Source organism: Boleophthalmus pectinirostris, unplaced genomic scaffold (assembly GCF_026225935.1).
Source record: "Boleophthalmus pectinirostris isolate CB_2022bp ecotype Guang Dong unplaced genomic scaffold, ASM2622593v1 HiC_scaffold_22, whole genome shotgun sequence".
NCBI lineage: Eukaryota > Metazoa > Chordata > Actinopteri > Gobiiformes > Gobiidae > Boleophthalmus > Boleophthalmus pectinirostris.
The window spans coordinates 24,424,105-24,446,622 of NW_026571190.1; the positions used below are offsets into that span (position 1 = coordinate 24,424,105).

The window sequence follows — 22,518 nt, forward strand, 5'->3', positions numbered from 1 at the left end:
ACAAAGCAAAAATATTTCTATGGAGTCAAGCAGGAGATGGACCCTCAAACAGAAAAGTTATATAGTGCACTTTTAACATGGTTGAAAAAAGCCTTAATAAAAAGATAGAAAAACTTTCAGACATAATGAAAGGAAACAATAGAGCATGGAGGATGGAAGGGTATCTAGTGTGAGCCAAGCAATTAAATTCATCAGTGTCAGGTTCAGGATAATTGAAGTCAGATTAAGTTTGAGCTCTAACCTAGTCTAATCTATCTGTGAATGTGTCGTGTGTTTGAGCTGTCAGCGTTTAACCTGAGCTCATTAAATATTCATGACGCCGCCCCCCAAGTCGGTCTCCACAGCGACCCACACTCACCTGTCCAACACTCAGAAATTGAAGATACAGCACTTCCTGAGCACAGGTACAGGTGGGCTAAACCTAGATTAGACCCTAAAATTTAAATGTTCTGAGGGTGTTCAGACATGTGACTCGGTGGTAGAGCTACAGCGGATATACAGGGTCACTCATACCTAATTCATAGACAATGATATGGTAAATGCAACTGGGTTTTGTTCAAGTGCTTTTGTGCTCAAGGCAAAATAAATGTGAAAAACTGATTTTATCTTGACTATTCTACTAGTCAAAACATTTTCTTTATGTTTGTTACTTTCTGCATTTTAGATAGAAACGAAAGACATGAAATAAATGGTGCAAAATTTATGGTATTTTGTAGCAAAGAAAAAAAGTTAAATAACTCATCAAAATATGTTTTTATATTTTCGAATATTCCTCCAAAACAGTGGAGGTATTTATTTATTTATTTTTTATCTGAAACACATTACCATGGGATTTCAATTTAAAATAAAAAAATATAATCATACAGACCAAACCGTCAGGGTATCAAACCAGTGATACAGTCACGGTGAGATGAGTACTAACCACTTTAAGCTATGTATTCACTTTTTAGGACAAGAATATGACATGAGTTATTGAATTTATTGTTTTAAAAATGCTATATTCACTAAACACGCTTTCCTGTGCTATAATTTACTGTACAGAAAGAAATACAAGTGACCATCCATTACAATACAGTTTAATTTATTAACCTCCAATCATTCCAAAAATTACAAAATCATCTTTCCCATAAAGTACTAAAAATCTAATTTATGTCCAATTTGTATTACTTTTTAATCTTACAAAATGTCAAAGAAAGTCAGACCCATTTTTACTGAGTTTAAAAAATCCAGAAATAAAAGTTATAAAATACAAAACTGAAAAATGTACAGAGAAAATCATGTGATGTGACATAACCAACCAGATGGCGGCGTGTAGTCAGCTGGTGGTCAGACTGTGCAGGGATTGGTGCGTTGATCCTGAGGTCTGAGGTGTGATTGGTCCAGAGGTGCCATTAGCCCCCGCCTCCTTCATGTTGAAATATTTAATGTCTGTTTTGTGTTTTTGGTTTTTCAAAAGGATTTCCAGCGATAGGCTGACAAGATGGTGTGGATGAAGTACAGCAATGTCGTCACGTAGGAGAAGACCTGGGACAGAAGAATAGAATCAAACCAGGACTAACCCAGGAGTCAACCATCACGAACGTCTAGTACGAACCAGTACTAGACCAGGACAAAAGCTGGACTGAACCAGGACTAAAACAGGACTAATGCAGGATCAAAACCAGACTATATCAGGACTAAACCAAGACTTGAATCATGATCAATCACCACTGAAACAGGACTAAAGCCAAGACTAATTTAGTAGGATTGAACTAGGATTAAACCATGACTAAACCTGGACTATATAGCAGAGTCAAATCAGGACTAAAGCAGGAGTAAATCAGGGCAAAAACAGGATTAACCCAAGATTAAACCAGGACAAGGCAGGAGTAAATACAGGCTAAATCTGGACTAAACCAGGACTAAACTAGACTAAAACAGGTCCTGATCCTGTGTGAAGTACTGACCACAGCAGAGATGTCCAGCTGGTACACCTGGAAGTTGGAAATAGTCCTTGCGTCCAGAGTGACCTTGGCCAGAGCCACGGACGCGCTCAGGTAGAACACAGTCGCGATGAAGTGGTACACAAAATCCTACAGAAAGTATTCACAAAAGTATTGTTAAAGCCTGACTAAAACAGAGCACACAAAGTCCTACAGGGAAATATATGAGAAAAAAAAAAACTGGACTAAAACAAGAAATCTTACAACAACTGTTAAATCCCTCAGTGCGAATGTCATTTAATTAGTCTTTTCATATAAGAGCTGTAAACTCTGGAACACACCACTCACTGAAATTAAGTCCATTTCATAGACTGTATGAAGGAGAGGACTGAGGGAGCATGACGTCACCCAAAGTGCTCAGCTCCAGTCTAATAAAGCTCACTGAGGGATGCAGTTATAGGAGTGAATTTGGAGTTCCATATTAGAAATAGAGAGGCAGTAGCAGTAGTAGTAGCAGTAGCAGTAGAAGTAGAAGCAGCAGTAGCAGTAGTGGTAGTAGTGGAAGCAGTAGCAGCAGCAGCAGCAGTAGTAGTAGTAATAGCAGTAGTAACACTATTTGTAACAGCAGTAGTAGTAGTAGTAGTAATAGTAGTAGTAGTAGTAGTAGTAGTAGTAGTAGTAGTAGTAGCAGTAGTCGTAGCAGTAGTAATATATTCGAATACTCACTGCTGCGGCCCAGCTGCTCTTGTTGTGGTGACCTCCACAGGCAAACACACACATCCAGATGAATGTGAGGACGAAACAGAAGACAGACACAAACATGACCCAGCCCTGAGGGTTGTGAGGGACCACGTATGTACAGGCGACCAGGATCCAGACCAGGACTCCAAACAGCTGAGGACCAGAAAGCAGAGAAAGAGTTAATAATAATAATAATAATAATAATAATAATAATAATAATAATACATATGTTTTATACTGCTGTTCATAAGAAACTCAAAGATGCTTTGGTATGGTATGGTGTGATTTTATGTATGTGTAACAGGGTGCATGTTATAGCAAATTTGCATGTGCAGGGGTCAAGTAAAAATACTAAAAGATATTATAAAAATAAAATGATGTAACCAATAAAACCAAGAATGTAAAAGAATAAAATTACATTTTATTAAATAAAAGCAGTACTAAAATAATGACAGCAAAACGTTGTTGCAGAGCATGCAAATTTCCACCTGTGGTCCCCGGGCAGGTTGATGTTAGAATTTCAAGAAGAGAGATTCTTCTTGAAGTATGACCTGAATATCATACTTCCATATTTCATTTAACAACAACAAACAAATGAATCCACACATACATCACGCACTATGAAAACTATTCAACAGCATCATCCTTCACATCCTGTACATACACTCTTCTTTTCTCAGGCATACACACACATACACACACATACACACACACACACACACACGCACACACATACACATACATACTCTATATCGTCATTACTCGTGGGTTCAGACTTTGTTTTCCAGAAGCCAGTTTTTGGTCATGCGTGCAAAAGTTTAAAATCACTGGATTTATATAGCGCCTTTAAAGACACTTAACATTGCATTATTCAGCCCACACTGTGTGGTGGTAAGCTACTGTTGAAGCCACAGCTGCACTGCCCTTACAATAAAGTTTTCACTTCACCACTGTGCTTTGTCAAGGTCAAGAATTCTTGATCAAGGTTGTGACAAAGTGGGCCTTTGCCCCATTTTAAATTCACATTCATTTGTTTCATTTCACACATTTTGTTTAATTTATAGGGCCAGGTTCCCCATATTTAGTGTGAATGGTGAGATCCAGGCCAGTAGGAGGCAGTGAAGAACTATGAAATCCAGACAGAAAAAGGTTCGTGTTGATGGAACAGCTGAGGCCGATCAGCAGAAAACCACAGTTGAACTATTTGGGACAATGGAGAAGTCAACAACACCTCATGAGGCAACTGAGGATCCAGGACTTTTCGCACCTCCAGGTGGAAGTACACCTAAGCCAGGTGGAGTTTGCAGGGATGATGCCTGAAGTCAAGATAGTGTCTTGTGCGGAGGTCCACCACGGGAGGATGGAGCTGCTTGGGGCATCGTGGTGCATTACGGCTGACAGCTCCTTGTGGTCAATGTCAGGGGCTGCCAGAAGCTGCCAGGAGCTGCCAGGAGCTGCCAGGAGCTGCCAGGAGCTGCCAGGAGCTACCAGGACTGCTTGGTGTCAAACTGTAGCTGTGTGCAGTTGGAGCAAGTTTGGAGCAGTTTGGAGCTTTGGTTGGTGTGTTTTCCAGAAACCTGCTGTGGGTAAAGGCTCGTCAGCTCAAGGTTCAGCAGCACCGGTGATGGTCTGTTGGTGAGACAGGGAGCCGTGTGGAACTGACCTCTTTTGAGAACTGAGGTACTGTCATTGTACCCTACTGTCTCAAAGGAGAGTTTTGTATGTTTTAATAACGCTGTGTTGCCTGTATCTGGAAAATGGACTTCCTGTCCCGTGACTTGAGTGGGCGTGTGTGTGACAAAGTGGGCCTTTGTCCCATTTTAAACTCACATTAATTTGTTTCATATCACACATTTGTTAATTTACCAAATCAGGCCAGCTTGCACACAGTTATTTTTACTTTATTTTTTGTTTGTTGCATTCCATGTTATTCTACATTGGCCACATGCAGTAATCTCTGTTGGCATTGTGTTTCATTGAATCATTAAGACAAAAGAAAAAGGCAGTTTTAACAAATGAGGTTCTGCATTTTGATATGGCGCATTCTCCTCTTGAGATAGGTTAACTGAGGTTATAAAAATTATTTTATCTGGGTGCAGGGCAACAAATTTTTGAGGGGATGCTGTTAGTCCATTCATGAATTTTAACTATAAGCAAATATTAGTAGTATATAAAATATTAGATTTTCAAGAGCAAGAATGAAACAATGATGATCCACTCATGTATTTGTAGGGCACTTTTATATATTGATTAGAAAGGACAATTTTAGAGCCCTGTGACCAACTCAACATAAAATACATAAAGATTACATGATACTTAAAAGGTGGTGAGAGACTCCAAGCCAAGTTATAAGGTTTGATCAAGTCCACTATATACACACAGGGGCCTGTCCTTGTTGGGTCTGAAAGGTCTACAATATAATACAGCACAATACAAACAGGGAGACAATTAAGCATTTTTAGAATAGGTGTGGTATGGGGATGTTGCAGTAGTCTAACCGTGAGGAAACAAGAGCATGGAGTATAATCTCTAACTCTTTTTATTGTATGGAGTTTAAAGATGTTGCACAGCTGGAAAAGTATTTTTTATAAGATGATTTGAGAGCTGTTTGAGGGCCATGACCTCATCAAAAAACATTCAAGACTTATTTTGGTTTTAAATGCTGTTTAGTGGTGAGGATGTCACAATTTGTGGCAACGGTGAGGGCCTCTGTTTTCTCTGTGTTAAGTTGGAGGCTGTTGTCACTTAACCACTGCTTTATCTGAGAAAAGCAGCTGGCCAAGGAGCTCGGTTTGTGGGCTTCAGAGGACTTAAGTGAGCGGCAGATCATCAGAAACAGATGATAAGAGACAACGGTGAATCTGCAGAAACCCGCTGTGGGTAAAGGCTTGCCAGCTCAAGGTTCAGCAACACCGGTGATGGTCTGGCAGCAGGAGGCTCAATTCTGTAGAGATAATGTACTGAACAAGCATATCATCATATCTTATTATTGATGGTAATACGGATATATTGATAACCAGTGCCTAAGTTTGACTGAACTGATTATAATAGAGAAAGGAGGCTTAGAGCGAGAGGGGAGGATTCAGGGGGATAAGACTTTTTGTCTCAGTAACTAAAAATATGGATTAGTGACACAAGGGGCTTTACACTGCAGCATTGGCCTTAGAATTAGTCCATAATTAATTAGTATGATTGACAAAAGCCAGTCCCTTTCAGCAAAATATGCATTCACTAAAAGTGTTTCAAGTAATTTCTCTCCCTTTTTACACATAAATGAACTAAAAAAACAAAACAAAACACACAAATAAAGCACAATATTACTAAGAACGCACAATATCTAAGACCATTAACTGATGTAATACGTTTTCAAAATAACCTATTTTAAAATGTATAACATTTGTATTGAAATTACGTAATTTGCAATGACCAAATCTCAAGTTTGCACAGAACAGGATTAGTAATTTAACATTGTCAAAAGTATTGAAATTTACTAATACTATAATAATATTGAAACTAAATACTCATTTGGGCAGGTACTGATACTAAAAAAGTCACATTCACATGACAGAAATGAACCATTCCTGAATAGTCTTAATAATAATCTTGAGCTGTACTGCCATACAGTATAAGACCGCATAGAGTAGACTAGTATATGTCACTGGACCACTATGAACTTACCTGGACGACTGAGGGATTTCACAGATATAAGACATGTTAATATAATCTAAACTATTATTTAATGTTGAAAATTACATTCTATTGTCTAAAGAAATGTATCAAATTTATATTGAGTATTGAGCCTATTCTTTAGTATTGAAATCAAGTTTGAAATTTTAGTATTGTGAAAACATTATTGTCAATTTTCTAAGTAGTTGTTTCAGTCTTTCTACAAACAGTTCAAATAAACTGAACACAACAAAACTACCAGCGCATACAACAGCCTTGTTAAAAGTGTTTGTAAATTGAAGTGTCTTGGCTGTATTTGCAGCAGGCTGTGGCTGTAGAACTGGAACCCTGGGATAATGAGGTATTAACCTGTCTGTGTAACACACACCTCACATGACTGACAGCTCCTGCCTTATTTATGAGTGTCACCTGTCACCTTTAGCCCCGCCCCTCCATTAGCCCCACCCCTTACCTGTGTGACCTCTGACCCTTGTGTAAACGCTTTCATGTCTGTCGTCCACCTGTCAATCATCCTTCCTCACAGAACCCCAGTGTACTGCGACTCTCAAGTGAAAGTACTCCAAAAGGAAATGCACTTACTGTATGTACACAATCATAATAAAAAACACTCTTTATTTAGACAATTGAATGTAATTTTAAATTGTAATACTTTACCATGTGGCCTTATCTATGTATCTGTGTAATACCTCAGCTGTTTACGTAGGTTCCACAGTGGTCCATGGCGTAAACTAGTCTCTGTATTCTTATACTTGTTCCGATATAGCTCATGCTTAGTCAAAATCACATAAATGTGATTGGTGTGGGCAGTGTCTCCAAGTGCTCAGATCTCAACACTGATAAACATCATGTTATTGTCTCCGAAGCTTCTTTGTGGATTTAACATCCAATGTCCTTCACCACACTCATCTGATGATCCTTAAAATTCCTATCTTTTCTTTTTCCTAACAGTTGCGGTTTTACAGTGATATTCCATACTCAGCTGCAGTTTTACAATGTAAACAGTGGGTTTGTCTCTTCTGTGTAACTGGAGCCTCAGAGGAACCGGGTTCAGATCTTGGACTAAAATTTATACTTTATCTGGTTTTAGTCCTGTTTTTTGTTTTTTAGTCTTCATTACATCCAGGTTCTTCTTCTTCATCTTCAGGTTGTTTATTTTTTGCACATTTTTCTAAAGTATATTTTGAACACATGTTTTTGTCTCCATGGAGACAAGCATCTGTAAGTGACAAGATGATGGATAGACAGATATGTTAACTTTAATCTGAAAGGTGCACTATGTATGTTTGTGGTGGAATATGTTCCTCCATGGACATGTTATTGCTTTTTACGGGAATCTTCCACAATATAGCTATTGCTCAAAAGTACCTTCAAATACATGCAGTCTTATAGTGAGCAGACTTGCTTCTCCCCATACCTGATCTATAACTTGTCCTGGTGATGTTTCCATTGAGATATAGTTTGTACTGTGATGGAACAAACAATTACACAGTAAACCTTTAAAATGGCAATGGTTTTAGTACATTATTGTGCATTAAGGTGATCTTTGGTTAAAAGTAGGTTTAAGAAAAGGTCCAAAGAAGGGCACAGTGGGAATAGAAAAACATTTCTTTTTTGACATTGTAAATAATAAAAACAAATCTATGGTCAAATTGAGGGGCACATAATACTAATCACAAAGTTGTCCATTAAAGTCCAAATAGTGCACACTGAGGTCGTGTCCTTATACACATTTCACCCACTTAACCTACATATGTTTGTGTTGTTTCAGTGAGTGGTTGGAGGGGCCGAAGGTGTAGATTAGTAGCCACATCTCAGTGACACTGCAGTTGTGTTATAATGGTGGCTCTATTTTTATCAGTCAAATATGTTTTAGATACAGAATTCCAGATACTGTAACTATACCTTAATGCTGACAAAGTATTCTAACTCATAGCACGTTTACCTCACTCAGATCATACCTCTTTATGTTCTATTGTTGAAACAGCAGATGGAGAACAGGCACAGAACACTGGGAATGAATAAACTATGACCGAAAACCATGACTAAACCAGGACTCAGTCAGGACTCAACCAGGACTCAACAAGGATTAAACCAAGACTGAACCAGGACTGAGCCAGGACTCAAATAGGATTGTCTAAACCCAGAATAAACTAAGATTACACCAAGGCTGAACAAGGCCTAAACCAGGACTAAACCAGCATCAGCACTGTGGACTATACCAGGAGTAAACACATTTCTGCCACTACAACATGCACAAAGACTCGATCTTGGCCAATATTGAAAGACCACTCTAAAAATGTTTTAAATCAATACTGTACATTGTAGAGTTAAACTGAATGTGTCAAATAAGCACCCATTTTTAAGACAGTAATTCATTTAATTCATTCACAGTTACATGAAGTTTTATATTCAACATTACTTACACATTGAACATCTTTAAATTGACATGTTTGATGTATATTTACTATAAAAACTACATAAATTAAATAAAATACACTATGACAAACTGTTCAGTAGTAGTAGTAGTAGTCGTAGTAGCACTCACCAGTTCAGGGAAGTACAGCAGGTCAGGGAAAGTTGTGCAGATTCCAAGTCCACTCGGAAGGTTTCCTAAAGTTGCAGTGTTCGATGCCATGGCCCTTAATGGGGTCTAAACCAGGACTGAACCAGGATTAGAGCAGAACTAAACCAGAACTAAACCAGGAATGATCCAATACTAAACCGAGACTATGCAAAAAGCATCCAAAATCAAGACTAAAACCAGGTTCAACAAGAGACAAAATAAATTCAGGTTTGGCCTTCTACAGATAGATTCCCAAAATTACTTGTAGTACGACTAGACACTGTCCGTGACCTTTGCTGCACCAGGACTAAACCAGGACTGAACCAGGACTAAGGCTGGTCTCCACGGGGATCTGAAGAAGGATGTGAGGGGGTGGGGCTTACGACACCTGTCGCAAGAGAAGCAGGTGACACCAAAACAACAGCTCCATAGAATCCACTGTTTACACTTGTTTGGTTGTTTTTTGTTTATTTATTTCAGTGTCACTAAAGGTTACCAAGGAGACCAGACAGCTGACGAAGAGCCAGTATTCTGTTTCATTCTCTGTAAAAAAAAACTAAACAAAAAAAACTAAACAAAAAATAGCATGCTAATGTGCACTTCCTGACCCACAATATAACACTTTATAATTAAATACAGACTGTTTACAGAACATTTATTTTTATTTGTATCTGTACTAGGGCAAGACAATTTGTGCAAATACGTGGGGTAAAAATCGGTAAGGAGGATGGGAGGGCATCTGACATACAGGGATACAGGAGGATGGGTGGGCATCTGACACACAGGGATCCTGGCCCAGCTCCAGTCCCTGTTTAGTCTTGGCAGCCCCTTCAGTCTTGTCACCTCAGTAGATGAGTTGTTCATAAAAACATCTCGAGTTTCTGTGAAACTGGATCTGGGTCTGAAACCTGGTCCGAGACGGGTCTCGGGACCTGTCACCTCCTCAGGTGTGTTTAAGCTGAGCGCAAGCACCGCCCCCGAGCGCAAATTCCTCCTCCCTGGACACAAGCCCCGTCCCTGATATCCTTTGGTGGATTGCTGGTTTTGTGCTGTGTCAGTTCTGTTTTCCATCAGATATTGGCAAATAGACACTGCTTAGCCTGCAGTTAGCATGTTTGTTTTTCTAACCGCCTCACTAGTTAATGCTGTGTTTCAGCTGTAAACTTTGTTTTGCCTTTGTTGGCAAAGTGTTGGCTTTTACTTAGAACTGACTGTATCACTTTCATGTTTACTTTTAGACTGGAACTCACTTCAGGTCCAGCTGGGACTGACAGCTTTGAGAGGAAAACTGCAGAACCATCACAGCTACCAGCTCGCTATGGGCCACGGTCCACCTCCCTGCTTCAGTCTGCGGTCCAAGGACTAAACCAGGACTAAATTGGCACGGCGGTGGAGTGGCTAGCACTCTCTCCTCACAGCAAGGCTCGGGGTTCGACTTCTGGGTTGCATGGGTCTTTATGTGGTTGCCTATTCTCCCTGTGTCTGGGTGGGTTTCCTCCAGGCACTCAAAGTTCCCCCATCAACCCAAAACATAATATGAAAAAAACTTCAAGCTAGAGCCAGATCTATTCCAGAACTAACAGAATGTAATTTGATTTAAATCAAGAATAAAATGGGACTAAGAACTGTACCAGATCTTTTCCTGGTTTGTCTTTACCTCACCACCTCTCATAAGCCAAAATATTGAACAGACTTAAATATGTGGCACAACATTTGAGAAGTCTTGTTATTTTTACAAGTCTGTTGTTTTGACTACTTTAATTATTTTGAATGATATAACCAGCAATTTTTTCTGCTATATTGTATATATGTGTGAGCTACTGTGTCAAATGAATGTACCATGTGGAAAAATAGTTTGTATCAGTCTAAACTAGCAAAACTAGTACACTAAACCAGGTCTGAATCAGGACTGAATCTGATCCAAACCAGTTTCATATCAGGACTATACCAGGACTAAACCACGACTAATACCCTAAATAAAATCTATCAAGACTTATCAGCCTCTTTCTTTGGTTCAGTGCTGCCCCGTCCGGTCGCTATGCGGACTTCATTGAATTAGTTTCCTTTTCTTTTGGGCTCTTTTCTTGGGTATATTACGGTAGTGCAGTCTCGTTTCGCGTATTTTTCGGTTATTACCATAGTCTGTATTACGGTACCGGTGGTGTTATGCCACAGCGCTGGTTTTAACACACTCTGTGGTTTTTACGCACTCCTTTACACTGGGCATTACGGTAGCGCATTCCGGCTCCGATCCTGACCATCTAAGGGCACTTTCCCAGGATTCTCCCCAGGCTCAGAGCGGTCCTTCCCGGCCAACCCCTCCACATCCTCCCCGCTGCCTCCAGGCCTCCCCCGCACAGGTACGAACCTGAGAACGGCGAGAACGCGCCGATGGCCCGGTTTTAGTCCGCATTTAGTTTCAATTTTGGTCCTCCTGGATCAGACCTAATTTTAGTCCATAGTGTTGGTACAGTCCTGTTCGTATTAGGTTTTGTAGTCCTGGCTCAGTTCTAGTTCAGTCCTGGTCCTGGTTTCCTCCTGGTTGTATTTCAGACAGCTGTCGGTGCGTGCTGTGGCCGTTGCAGAGGTACGGATCTCGGGCACAGCTCCTCTGCCATGCCCAGGCAGGCTCATGGACCATTCGCGGCACCAGATCTCGGTCTAGATCCGGACTAAAGGGTGTTTTTGGTGGAGTTTGGGATTATACTGTGGATTATTTTTGTGATTTAAATGATGTGCGCGAGGGAGGGCCGTGTTTGCTGACAACTGTGCGCTGACGTCACAGGGAGGAAAGGTAACCCACGGGTTTAATCATCAATTTAGACCTGGTAAAATCCCGGTTTAGACCTGATTAAATCCTGATTTAGACCTGGTTTAGTGCCAGTTTAGTCCAAGTGTAGCCTGGCTTTGTAAACCTGGTTAAAGATGCAGGCTACTATGTATAACTTTTGTGCTGGTCTGCTATATCTCAAAATTATTTGAAAAACCATACATTCTTACTCCGAGCAGGGTCTGACCTGTAACTTCATCAACTGCTTGTATCCTTGGATACACAGAAAATTAATGGCATACTGTGGAATATTTCAGGCTAGCCACCTCTGTGATTTGCTTTTCTTTTTTGTCTTCATATAAATTGCAATTTTACAAATCTTACTCAACTCTAACACAAGCAGTGGAGACAAGCACTGCTGGAAAAGTTGCAGTGTAACTTTAAGTCCTGATTTGGCCCAGTTTGAGTCCTCGTTTAACCCTGTTTTAGTCCTTGTTTAGTACTGGTTTAGTACTGATTTAGACCTGTTTTAGTCTTGATTTATTTCTGGTTTAATCCTGGTTCAGTCCTGGTTTAGTCCTGGTTTATTCTTGATTTATTCCTGGTTTATTCTAGGTTAATTATTGTTTATATCACTTTTCTTTGTACAAAGGGAAGAGCCTGGATTCTGAACAAACTGGTCTTACCACAATAGCTTCTCTTGTTATAAGTCATTATAATCTTTGTTTATATCAGAGAACAGTGCGTTCTAGAAACGTGGTTTGATAATCAAATGTACCAGGAAGTTTTCGACATACTTCTACAGTTTATTGCAAAATGCGCAGGGCAAAGCTAAATCAGTTCATGAATGTGAACTAAGCAGGTCTAAATCAGTTCTAAATCAGTTCAAAATTAGGCCTAAATCAGGTCTAAATCAGGACTAAACCCAGATGTTTCCAAAACAAGCTCAGAGGAGACGCTCACACGAGGAATATGTGAGTACAAATACTATTACAACAGCTGCAGATATACTGTCATTACTACTACTGCTTACAGTCTTCTACAGTTTTTGATGCAGTACTACAAGCAGTACTAGTAACAGTGGCACGAGTAGCAGTGGTAGCAGTAGTAGTATTAGTTGTAGCAGTAGCAGCTAGTGGTAGTATTATGTTCAGACTCCGCTCAGAGAATCATGAGATGAAGGCAATTTGAATACAACATTAAAATTTGCTCATGAATCTCAGTCCGAGGTCAGACAGCACAAAATATTGAAGTTTATATATACAGTTAATAACTTTTTAGTCCCAAAATAGACAAAAAATAAAAGCATGTTTTGTCTAAAAACTTAGAAAAACATCTTTCCTTGGAATCAAGGACATTATTACATTATTTATGTTTAATATATCAGTAATAACTGAGCCTATCCACATGAAACAAAAACTGGCACAAAGTTCCAAGTTTACAGAATAAACAAACAAAAAGGAAATAATGTTTTGACAGTAGCTTCAGAAAACGGTGTCATTATTTTCCAGTAAAGAGTGAAAAAATGCATAGCACACTCAAATGGCCGATGTCCAAAAGCGTATTTATTTTCAAAATAACATTTAGGCAACAAAAGCCTTCATCAGATATTTTTCTTGCTTTGTACCACAGCACAGTGTGGTCCAAAGTCCTTTTAGACATCGGCCATCTGAGTGTGCTATGCATTTTTTCACTCTTGTCTGGCTGCTCCTTGCATTTGCACCTCTCTTTTGGTGTGCGTTTTCTGTTTGTTTTGATTATATTCTCTCTCTCTCTCTCTCTCTCTCTCTCTCTCTCTCTCTCTCTCTCTCTCTCTCTCTCTCTCTCCTCTGTTTCAGTCGGATGCGTTCCCGATGCCTCGATGGCGCCCTCTTCTGGCTCCGTACCTGCGTCGCACCAGTGTCGTGTTCCAGGCTTTTTGTCTGTGCGTCCTCACCTTCTGCGTCCTGCTTCCTCTCTGCTGCCACCGCCTGCTCTACTCCTACTACTTCATCAAACCTCTGTTCCTGGACTCCATGAGCGAAGCTGTGCTCATACAGAGCCTACACCGTGGACAAGACGCACTCACATTCTGGAAAACCAAAGAAAACTCAGAATTTTCGGAACTTTCTGAACAGACGAATTTACTGGTGACAATTGTGACATCTAGACGCAGTGAAGCGAAAGAGTTTCATTATCTTCTGCAGGTGATGAAGACCCTGCACGACATGTTGTTGAGCTGTGAGGGGCTCCAACACTGCGCTGACCTTCTCATCTGTGACGTACAACACGGAAACCAGGAAAACGAAGATGCTATTTTACTCAGAAACCATTTTAAAGTTGTTCGGCGCACTTTTAAAGAACGTGAAACGGATTTGGACTTTGTGAACACATTCGAAAAAGAGAAGCGTGATTACATCTTTTGTTTACGTAAAGGCTGGGAGCTAACACACGCTAAAAACATTATAGTTTTAGAGGACGATGCTTTGCCAAAATCAGACTTTTTTCAGGTAGTTTATAACCTTCTTTCACGCACTTTTATTCGAAATTCTCTTTACGTTAAACTGTACCATCCAGAGAGACTGCAGCGTTATTTCAACCCTGAACCTTACCGCATTTTGGAGTGGATTGGTCTTGGTTCAGTGCTCGCTACAACTCTACTCTTAGCTTTGCCTTTTTGTAAACGCCTCCCTGTAGCCTTCTCTCTTTCTCGCGCTAACCTGCTCTTCTTTACATTGTATTTTATGGCAGTTGCAGAGCTTTTTGGCCGTCACTACCTTCTTGAATTGCGTCGTTTTTCACCTCAGCTTTACGCGGTTTCCCCAGCGACCGAATGCTGCACTCCTGGCATGTTGTTCCCTGGTAACTCATCTCTGCGTGTGGCGGATATTTTGGACGCTGCATTCTGCACTAAAGGGAACGCCAAAGACCTGGTCCTGTACCAGTCTGCTCGAGCGGCAGGGGAACGTGCCCACAGCCTCGAACCCAACCTCATCACTCACATCGGGGCCTTCTCCTCAGTCAGACCCAACCCCCTACGGCCCAAACTGCTGTGAAGCCCATTCACACTGTGCCTTAGGTTGGCAGAAATAATACAGGTCATATATTACACCATGTAAAAAAAAATATACCCAGAGTTGTGTTTTGTTTCTTTCACACATGTTTGAGTAATCCTTTATTATTATTCCACCTTGTGATGTCATGAAGTGGTAGTTTTTTAAGTCTACAGCAGCTACCTTATACCTTTAGTTCAGTAGAGTTTGGGCTCCCTGTCCAAGGCTGAAATCATCCAAATGCTTTCAGTGAAGGTATATGGAGTTCAAAAACACAGTCGAGCACTACCTGTATTAGGACGTGACATCACAAAGTGCAACAGAGTGTTTTCATTTTTAGGAAAACGTTTGGCCTAAATGTGCAGGATTGTGTGTTACATGTGTGAATGAACAAAATAAGTCAAGGTATGTTTTGATGAGAAAAACTAAATTATAACATAGATCAGAAAATAGCATAGCATGGAGCCTTTAAATAGTGCATTTCACAGTTGCCAAATAGATTGAGACGTCACCTCACAAAATATTATGGGATGTCCGCTTTAGACAAACAAACACTCAACACTCAAAGCCGGTATTTCCTCCTCTGTCAAAACAACTTCCACATTTCCAGTCCTAACATTCTGTAACAAACAGTAATACTGAATCAAATTTATGACACTGACACAAATACCCTAAAGCAGGATGATCCCCCCCAAAACCTGCCTGGGATCCAAAATACAAACTTCTTAAATAATTTACAAAAATGTGAGTCTGGTTATCAGTGAATCTCCTGTTTTAAGATGGGCGTGATTGTCAGGTGGATTAGCCACATAAAGTCCATATAGGAAAAAATATCATGAGGAGCTGAAAAACATTGTACATTCCTGCAGAATCAATGAGCCAAGCACTAAAATCTGTTAATCTGAAATTAGATAAATTATATTTTATTTGTAAATGATAGGTGATCAATGAGCTCATTTGTTTCACATACATCACTGAAAAACAAATCTGCGCAATCATGTTTGACTGGGTTTGAGGCTCAATGGATGGCATGGGGACCAGATGATATGAGCCTGTATATAAATACAGAGATATCATTCTGGATTTGCCAGGCAAACAAAAACTATTATAAATGTACAATATTCTTAAAAAAATTGAACTGGAGGATGCAATTTTTTATGAGTCATAGAAATTAATTGAATCCTCTACACCTTAAATCTTAATGCATTTCCACAAAATAACCAAATCATCCACTGGTGCAAAGAGGTATACACAATAAATATTCACCCCCAAAAATGCTTGTCCCATCTATCATGCATTGAACGATAAGCCAATATAGTAATTATCGTGACAGGCTTAGTGACTTCATGATCCTCATCACACATCGCAACACTAATATTACTGTAAGTTAAGGTGTACTTTGTTATTTTGTTTGAAATGTGTCCCTTGCATTTGACCCATCATTCAATGTTCACTGGATTCAACCTGTCCAGAACCAGATCTGAGCCAGGATCCTGGTCAGGACTACCTAAATTAGTCTGTAGAAACCAGAGACCAAACCAGAGACCCTCTCTCTGTGAGGCACAATGACACAGAATAACCCTGTGACTGCTGTGGTCAATCCCATCTGCTGGAACTGAGCTCGTCACTGCCCCCTGCTGGACACCACTCTACTGTATCTTTGAAATGGACCAAAGACCAAAAGCTTGAACGACATAAATTCCAAATTTTGGCCTTAAAAGTTTAAAATTATAGTGAAATAATAAAATAAGAAAAAATCTAAATGATCAAACTCAAAATAAGTGCTTTCAATGGTTTGATCTTGGTTCTTAATTTAGATCTGTTTTAGTCCTGGTTTAGACTTGATTTAGTCCTGGGTAAATTCTGGGCTAGACCTTAGCTGGTTTTGTCATGGTTTATTCCTGGTTTATTTCTGGCTTGATCCTGCGTTAAATCTGGGTTAGTTCTGAGTTAGTTTGGTGTTTTTTGTGACATTACCTGATTTAGTTCGGTTTTAATCCTGGTTTAGTCCTTTTTCAGTCCTAGTTTACATCTGATTTAGCCCTGGTTTAGTTCTGGGGTAGTTCATCACTACTTGGTTGGTCTTTTGGTCCATTTGTTTACATATGTCTTTATCTGAATGCTGTTAACTTCCAAATCATTCATATGACACAAAGTTATTTTTCTATAATTTTATTGTGTGTAAAACCAATCAGCGCCTAAAGAATTATTTTAGCTAATCATATTATCTGATTATCTAATTGTATTGTTTAAGAGTGAAACTTATGGAATTTTTTTTTTTTTTTTAATCAAATTATGAATGCCTTGTTAGCTTAGCATACGTCCACAGTGACATTATTATTGTCAGATATTATAATGAAGAATTATTTTATAAAATATGTGGCCTAATGTGTTATTTTTGCCTTGACATTATGATTGACAATTTAAATAGGAAAGTAAAACGTATTATTATTATTATTCTTACCAATCCTAAATCAATTAAAAAGCACTTTATTTTAAAATGAATCCAAAGCTGTTGATGAAATATTTATTTTAATGTCATACAGTATTTTAACCATATCATTTATTGTTAATCACTGATGCTGTTTTTAAGCCTGTAATAACTTTATGTACACAAAATGTAGAAAAGGAAATTTGTCATATTTCAAAGACAACTGCTAAAGTTTTTATCTTCAAAATAAAATTCCTGTTGGTTGGAAAACTTTGAACATCTGTCTCTCTTTACACATCTCATACTTTTAATGTGAATCTGTTTTGTTATTTTTATATTACATTCATATTTAGTTTGTATTTTACTAACGTGTGGAATATCAATCTGTGCATGAATAAAATGATCCAACACGTGGATAATGATGTCAGTTTCTCCAAATACACTTTTATTTAGTTTAGTTCTGATAAAATGAATTCCCACTGCCCTGTTTTTTTTACAGGACATACTTTCTGCACTGTGATCAGCAGAGGGCGAAAATGCTCCTTACATCAATGTTCAATGTTAAGCGCAACTTCAATTTATTTGTGTCCACAATATAGAAATTGAGTTTGAGTTTACAGCAATTTCTATGTTTTTCATTCCAGAGTTCAATTTAAAGTCGTTACGTTTTTTGTTTTTTGTTTGGTCATTTCCATAGAAACAAGCAGGAGGAGGCACTTCTCCAGGCCAGATTTGTGGAGGTGCAAGCTCTCGCACAGTGCAGTTTTCAGAGCAAAAACAAAAACATTCAAAAATAATAAAAACAAAAACATGCTTACATGCTTTTTATACATTTTTAGACACTTATTGGCTACAAACATACATTCTGTGGTTTTAACACTCAGTAGGCCTAATATTTTCTCGAGGTAATTTGAACCAAATCTGTTGAAATCTAGCCAGTGTAGTAAGCCTAGTCCTCCAGATGTTTCCACGTCACAGTCCGTCCTTCTTCCCCACATTCCTTCGCTCCTCCTCGGCCAGAGCGAGTCCAGAGACCCGCTGCGCTCTGGAAGTCATGGAACAAGTCCTTGAAGTTTGAGCCACAGCTGCTTTTGCGCTTTCCACATCTGTTTTTTCCGGACGCTGCGCCCTCGGTTCAAGTCCTCACGGAACGGTGTCGGCGGAAAGGGGGGGCATTTGAGGGCCGTGCCCCCCCTAGCGGCCACTGGTGCCCCACCCCCCAGCACAGGCCGTTATTGTTACTATTTAAAAATGATTTTGAAGCCCGAAGGGACTCGGTGTCGGCGGCAAGGGGGGGCATTTGAGGGCCGTGCCCCCCCTAGCGGCCACTGGTGCCCCACCCCCCAGCACAGTCCGTTATTGTTACTATTTAAAAATGATTTTGAAGCCTGAAGGGACGACGTGGGCCCACCCTCCTGTGGGCTCACCACCCGCAGAGGGTTTCATAGGGGTCGGGTACGATGTGAACTAGGCAGCGGTCGGGGTCAGGGATCCCCGCAACCTAGTCCACGGACACAGAACTTGGCTGTAGGGACGTGGAACGTCACCTCACTGGGGGGAAGGAGCCTGAGCTTGTGCAGGAGGTTGAGAGGTACCGGCTAGATATAGTCGGGCTCACCTCCACGCACAGCTTGGGCTCTGGTACCCAACCTCTCGAAGAGGGGTTGGACCCTCCATTTTTCTGGTGTTGCCTGTGGGGAGCGGCAGCGAGCTGGTGTGGGCTTGCTTATAGCCCCACAGCTCAGTCGCCACGTGTTGGAGTTCACCCCAGTGAACGAGAGGGTCGCGTCCCTGCGCCTTCGGGTCGGGGACAGGTCTCTCACTGTGGTGTCCGCCTACGGGCCGAACAGCAGTGCAGAGTACCCGGCCTTCTTGGAGTCCCTGGGAGGGGTACTAGACAGGGCACCAACTGGGGACTCCGTTGTTCTACTGGGGGACTTCAATGCCCACGTGGGCAACGTCAGTGACACCTGGAGAGGGGTGATTGGGAGGAACGGCCTCCCCGATCTGAACCTGAGTGGTGTTCTGTTATTGGACTTCTGTGCTAGTCACAGTTTGTCCATAACGAACACCATGTTTGAGCACAAGGGTGTCCATAAGTGCACGTGGCACCAGGACACCCTAGGCCGGAGGTCGATGATCGACTTTGTAGTCGTGTCATCTGACCTCCGGCCATGTGTCTTGGACACTCGGGTGAAGAGAGGGGCTGAGCTGTCAACCGATCACCACCTGGTGGTGAGTTGGATCCGCTGGCGGTGGAGGAAGCCGGGAAGACCTGGCAGACCCAAGCGTATCTTGAGGGTCTGCTGGGAACGTCTGGCGGAGCCCTCTGTCAGCAGGATTTTCAACTCGCACCTCCGGGAGAGCTTCTCCCAGATCCCGGGGGAGGCTGGAGATATGGAGTCCGAGTGGGCTCTGTTCTCCACCTCCATTGTCAATGCGGCCGCTCGTAGCTGTGGGCGTAAGGTCTGTGGTGCCTGTCGCAGCGGCAATCCCCGAACCTGGTGGTGGACACCGGAAGTAAGGGATGCTGTCAAGCTGAAGAAGGAGTCCTATTGGGTCTTATTGGCTCGTGGGACTCCTGAGGCAGCTGATGGGTACCGACGGGCCAAGCGTGTGGCAGCTCGTGCGGTCGCAGAGGCAAAAACTCTGAGCTGGGAGGAGTTCGGGGAGGCCATGGAGGAGGACTATCGGACGGCCTCAAAGAGGTTCTGGCAAACCATCCGGCGCCTCAGGAGGGGGAAGCAGTTCTTCACCAACACTATTTACAGTGCAGGGGGAGAGCTGTTGACCTCGACTGGGGACGTTGTCCGGCGGTGGAAAGAATACTTTGAGGATCTCCTCAATCCCACCGTCACGTCTTCCGAGGAGGAAGCAGAGACTGGGGACACAGAGGCGGACTCATCCATCACCCTGGCTGAAGTCACTGAGGTGGTTGGAAAGCTCCTTGGTGGCAAGGCTCCGGGGGTGGATGAGATCCGTCCTGAGTACCTTAAGTCTCTGGATGTTGTGGGGCTGTCTTGGCTGACACACCTCTTCAAATTAGCGTGGCGGTTGGGGACAGTACCTCTGGACTGGCAAACTGGGGTGGTGGTCCCTCTATTTAAGAAGGGGGACCGGAGGGTGTGTTCCAATTACAGGGGAATCACACTCCTCAGCCTCCCCGGTAAGGTCTATTCCAGGGTACTGGAGAGGAGAATCCGGCCGATAGTCGAACCTTGGATTCAGGAGGAGCAGTGTGGTTTTCGTCCTGGCCGGGGAACACTGGACCAGCTCTACACTCTCCATCGGGTGCTCGAGGGTTCATGGGAGTTTGCCCAACCAGTCCACATGTGCTTTGTGGACTTGGAGAAGGCATTCGACCGTGTCCCTCGTGGTGTCCTGTGGGGGGTGCTCTGGGAGTATGGGGTTCGGGGCCCTTTGCTAAGGGCTGTCCGGTCCCTGTGTGACCGGAGCAGGAGCAGTGTTCACATTGCCGGCAGTAAGTCAGACCTGTTCCCGGTGCATGTTGGACTCCGCCAGGGCTGCCCTTTGTCACCGGTTCTGTTCATTGTTTTTATGGACAGAATTTCTAGGTGCAGTCAGGGGCCAGAGGGGGTCCGGTTCGGGGACCACAGGATCTCATCTCTGCTGTTTGCAGATGATGTTGTCCTGTTGGCTTCATTAAACCAGGACCTGCAATGTGCACTGGGGCGGTTTGCAGCCGAGTGTGAAGCGGCTGGGATGAAGATCAGCTCCTCTAAATCCGAGGCCATGGTTCTCGACCGGAAAAAGGTGGCTTGCCCTCTCCAGGTGGGTGGAGAGTCCCTGCCTCAAGTGGAGGAGTTCAAGTATCTCGGGGTCTTGTTCACGAGTGAGGGGAGGATGGAGCGTGAGATTGACAGGCGGATCGCTGCAGCTTCGGCAGTGATGCGGTCGCTGTATCGGACCGTTGTGGTGAAGAGGGAGCTGAGTCGAAAGGCAAAGCTCTCGATTTACCGGTCAGTCTTCGTTCCCACCCTCACCTATGGTCATGAACTCTGGGTAATGACCGAAAGGACAAGATCGCGGATACAAGCGGCCGAAATGAGTTTCCACCGCAGGGTGGCTGGGCGCTCCCTTAGAGATAGGGTGAGGAGCTCAGTCACACGGGAGGAGCTCGGAGTAGAGCCTCTGCTCCTTCACGATGAGAGGAGCCAGTTGAGGTGGCTCGAGCATCTGTTCCGGATGCCTCCTGGACGCCTCCCTCGGGAGATGTTCTGGGCATGTCCCACTGGGAGGAGGCCCCGGGGAAGACCCAGGACACGCTGGAGGGATTATGTTTCTCGGCTGGCCTGGGAACGCCTCGGGGTTCCCCCAGAAGAGCTGGAGGAAGGTTGCGTGGAAAGGGAAGTCTGGGAGTCCCTGCTTAGACTCTGCCTCCGCGACCCGGCCCTGGATAAGCGGAAGAAAATGGAATGGAATGGAAAAATGATTTTGATTGGCACATTTCACTTCGGGCTGAGGGCACAAACTTTACGATATCACAGTCTCTGTTTATTTAGTGTAGTGTGATTGGACAACTGTCCTGTCACTCATGTCAACCTGCTGCGTCAACTCGTAGCAGCTTCACGATTAGCGGCAGCTGCTACTTTAGCCTAAAGCTCCACACAGGAAATGGCGAGAACAGAGTCAAAGACACTGACAGACCCGCCGCCGGGACCCGGGACTGTCGCTACCGCTGCTGGGGCCGGGACATTCTTTGCCGGTACCCGGGACAGTCGCCGCCCGGACTCGTGACAGTCGCTGCCGGGACTGGGGCAGTCGCCACCGGGGCCAGGGCAGTCGCTCGCTGCTCTACCCACCTTTGCCCGCTCGTTTCTGGGTGTAAAAGTTTGACCTAAGCATAGTGCGCAGAGGCATAATTCTACTAGGTGTCCGGTGCTGATATGGACTGACCGTAATTTTCAGATTTAAGTGGGAAGTGGGATTAAGACTAATTTTACTACCATCTTGTGCACTCGGCTCCTGGACCTCGCGTCACGGACCAGTTTCATCTCTTAATATTGGACAATAGAGTTTTGGAGACAGAACCAGTGGGACAGTGGACAGAGGAAACACTCTGCTTCAGTCTCTGGAGAAGGTAAGAGGCTTGTTTTCATTAGTTTGCGGCAAATCTGAACATGAAGCCTCACAGGTAAAGAGTGTTATAGTGTTAATAGTTAAATAGTGCGTAAATGAGCTCGCGGGTGCGATGACGCTGCTCTGGTTGTTCTGCCATGTGCTGTAGGAGCGGCATCTGTGTTCATGTTGTGATCGTAGCCTCTGTTGGGTCTGGGTGTGAGCGGCGTGTTAGGTTGTGTTGTTGCGTAAAGTTTGCGCTTGGCTCTTCATTGTGCTCTGATCGATATTGT

The 22,518-nt window shown here is 42.6% G+C and overlaps 2 protein-coding genes across 4 annotated transcripts; one reads left to right on the forward strand and one right to left on the reverse strand.

The window, feature by feature from the left end:
• Positions 1 to 1,310: 1,310 nt before the first annotated feature.
• On the reverse strand, positions 1,311 to 9,055 carry LOC110166275 (myelin and lymphocyte protein-like). The gene is made up of 4 exons (XM_020931507.2): positions 8,896 to 9,055; positions 2,649 to 2,816; positions 1,947 to 2,072; positions 1,311 to 1,524 (listed from the first exon to the last, which is right to left on the reverse strand). The coding sequence occupies exons 1-4, from the start codon at positions 8,983 to 8,985 to the stop codon at positions 1,450 to 1,452; spliced, it is 459 nt and encodes a 152-aa protein (XP_020787166.1). The 5' UTR covers positions 8,986 to 9,055; the 3' UTR covers positions 1,311 to 1,449.
• A 2,013-nt stretch (positions 9,056 to 11,068) lies between these two features.
• On the forward strand, positions 11,069 to 17,093 carry pgap4 (post-GPI attachment to proteins GalNAc transferase 4). Of its 3 annotated transcripts, none has more exons than XM_020931455.2 (2): positions 11,069 to 11,273; positions 13,522 to 17,093. In XM_020931455.2, the coding sequence occupies exon 2, from the start codon at positions 13,537 to 13,539 to the stop codon at positions 14,716 to 14,718; it is 1,182 nt and encodes a 393-aa protein (XP_020787114.1). In that variant the 5' UTR covers positions 11,069 to 11,273; positions 13,522 to 13,536; the 3' UTR covers positions 14,719 to 17,093. The 3 variants fall into 3 exon arrangements, with proteins under 3 accessions (XP_020787114.1, XP_020787115.1, XP_020787113.1); XM_020931456.2 differs by lacking the exon at positions 11,069 to 11,273 and adding an exon at positions 11,348 to 11,707; XM_020931454.2 differs by lacking the exon at positions 11,069 to 11,273 and adding an exon at positions 12,273 to 12,657.
• The last annotated feature ends 5,425 nt before the right edge of the window (positions 17,094 to 22,518 follow it).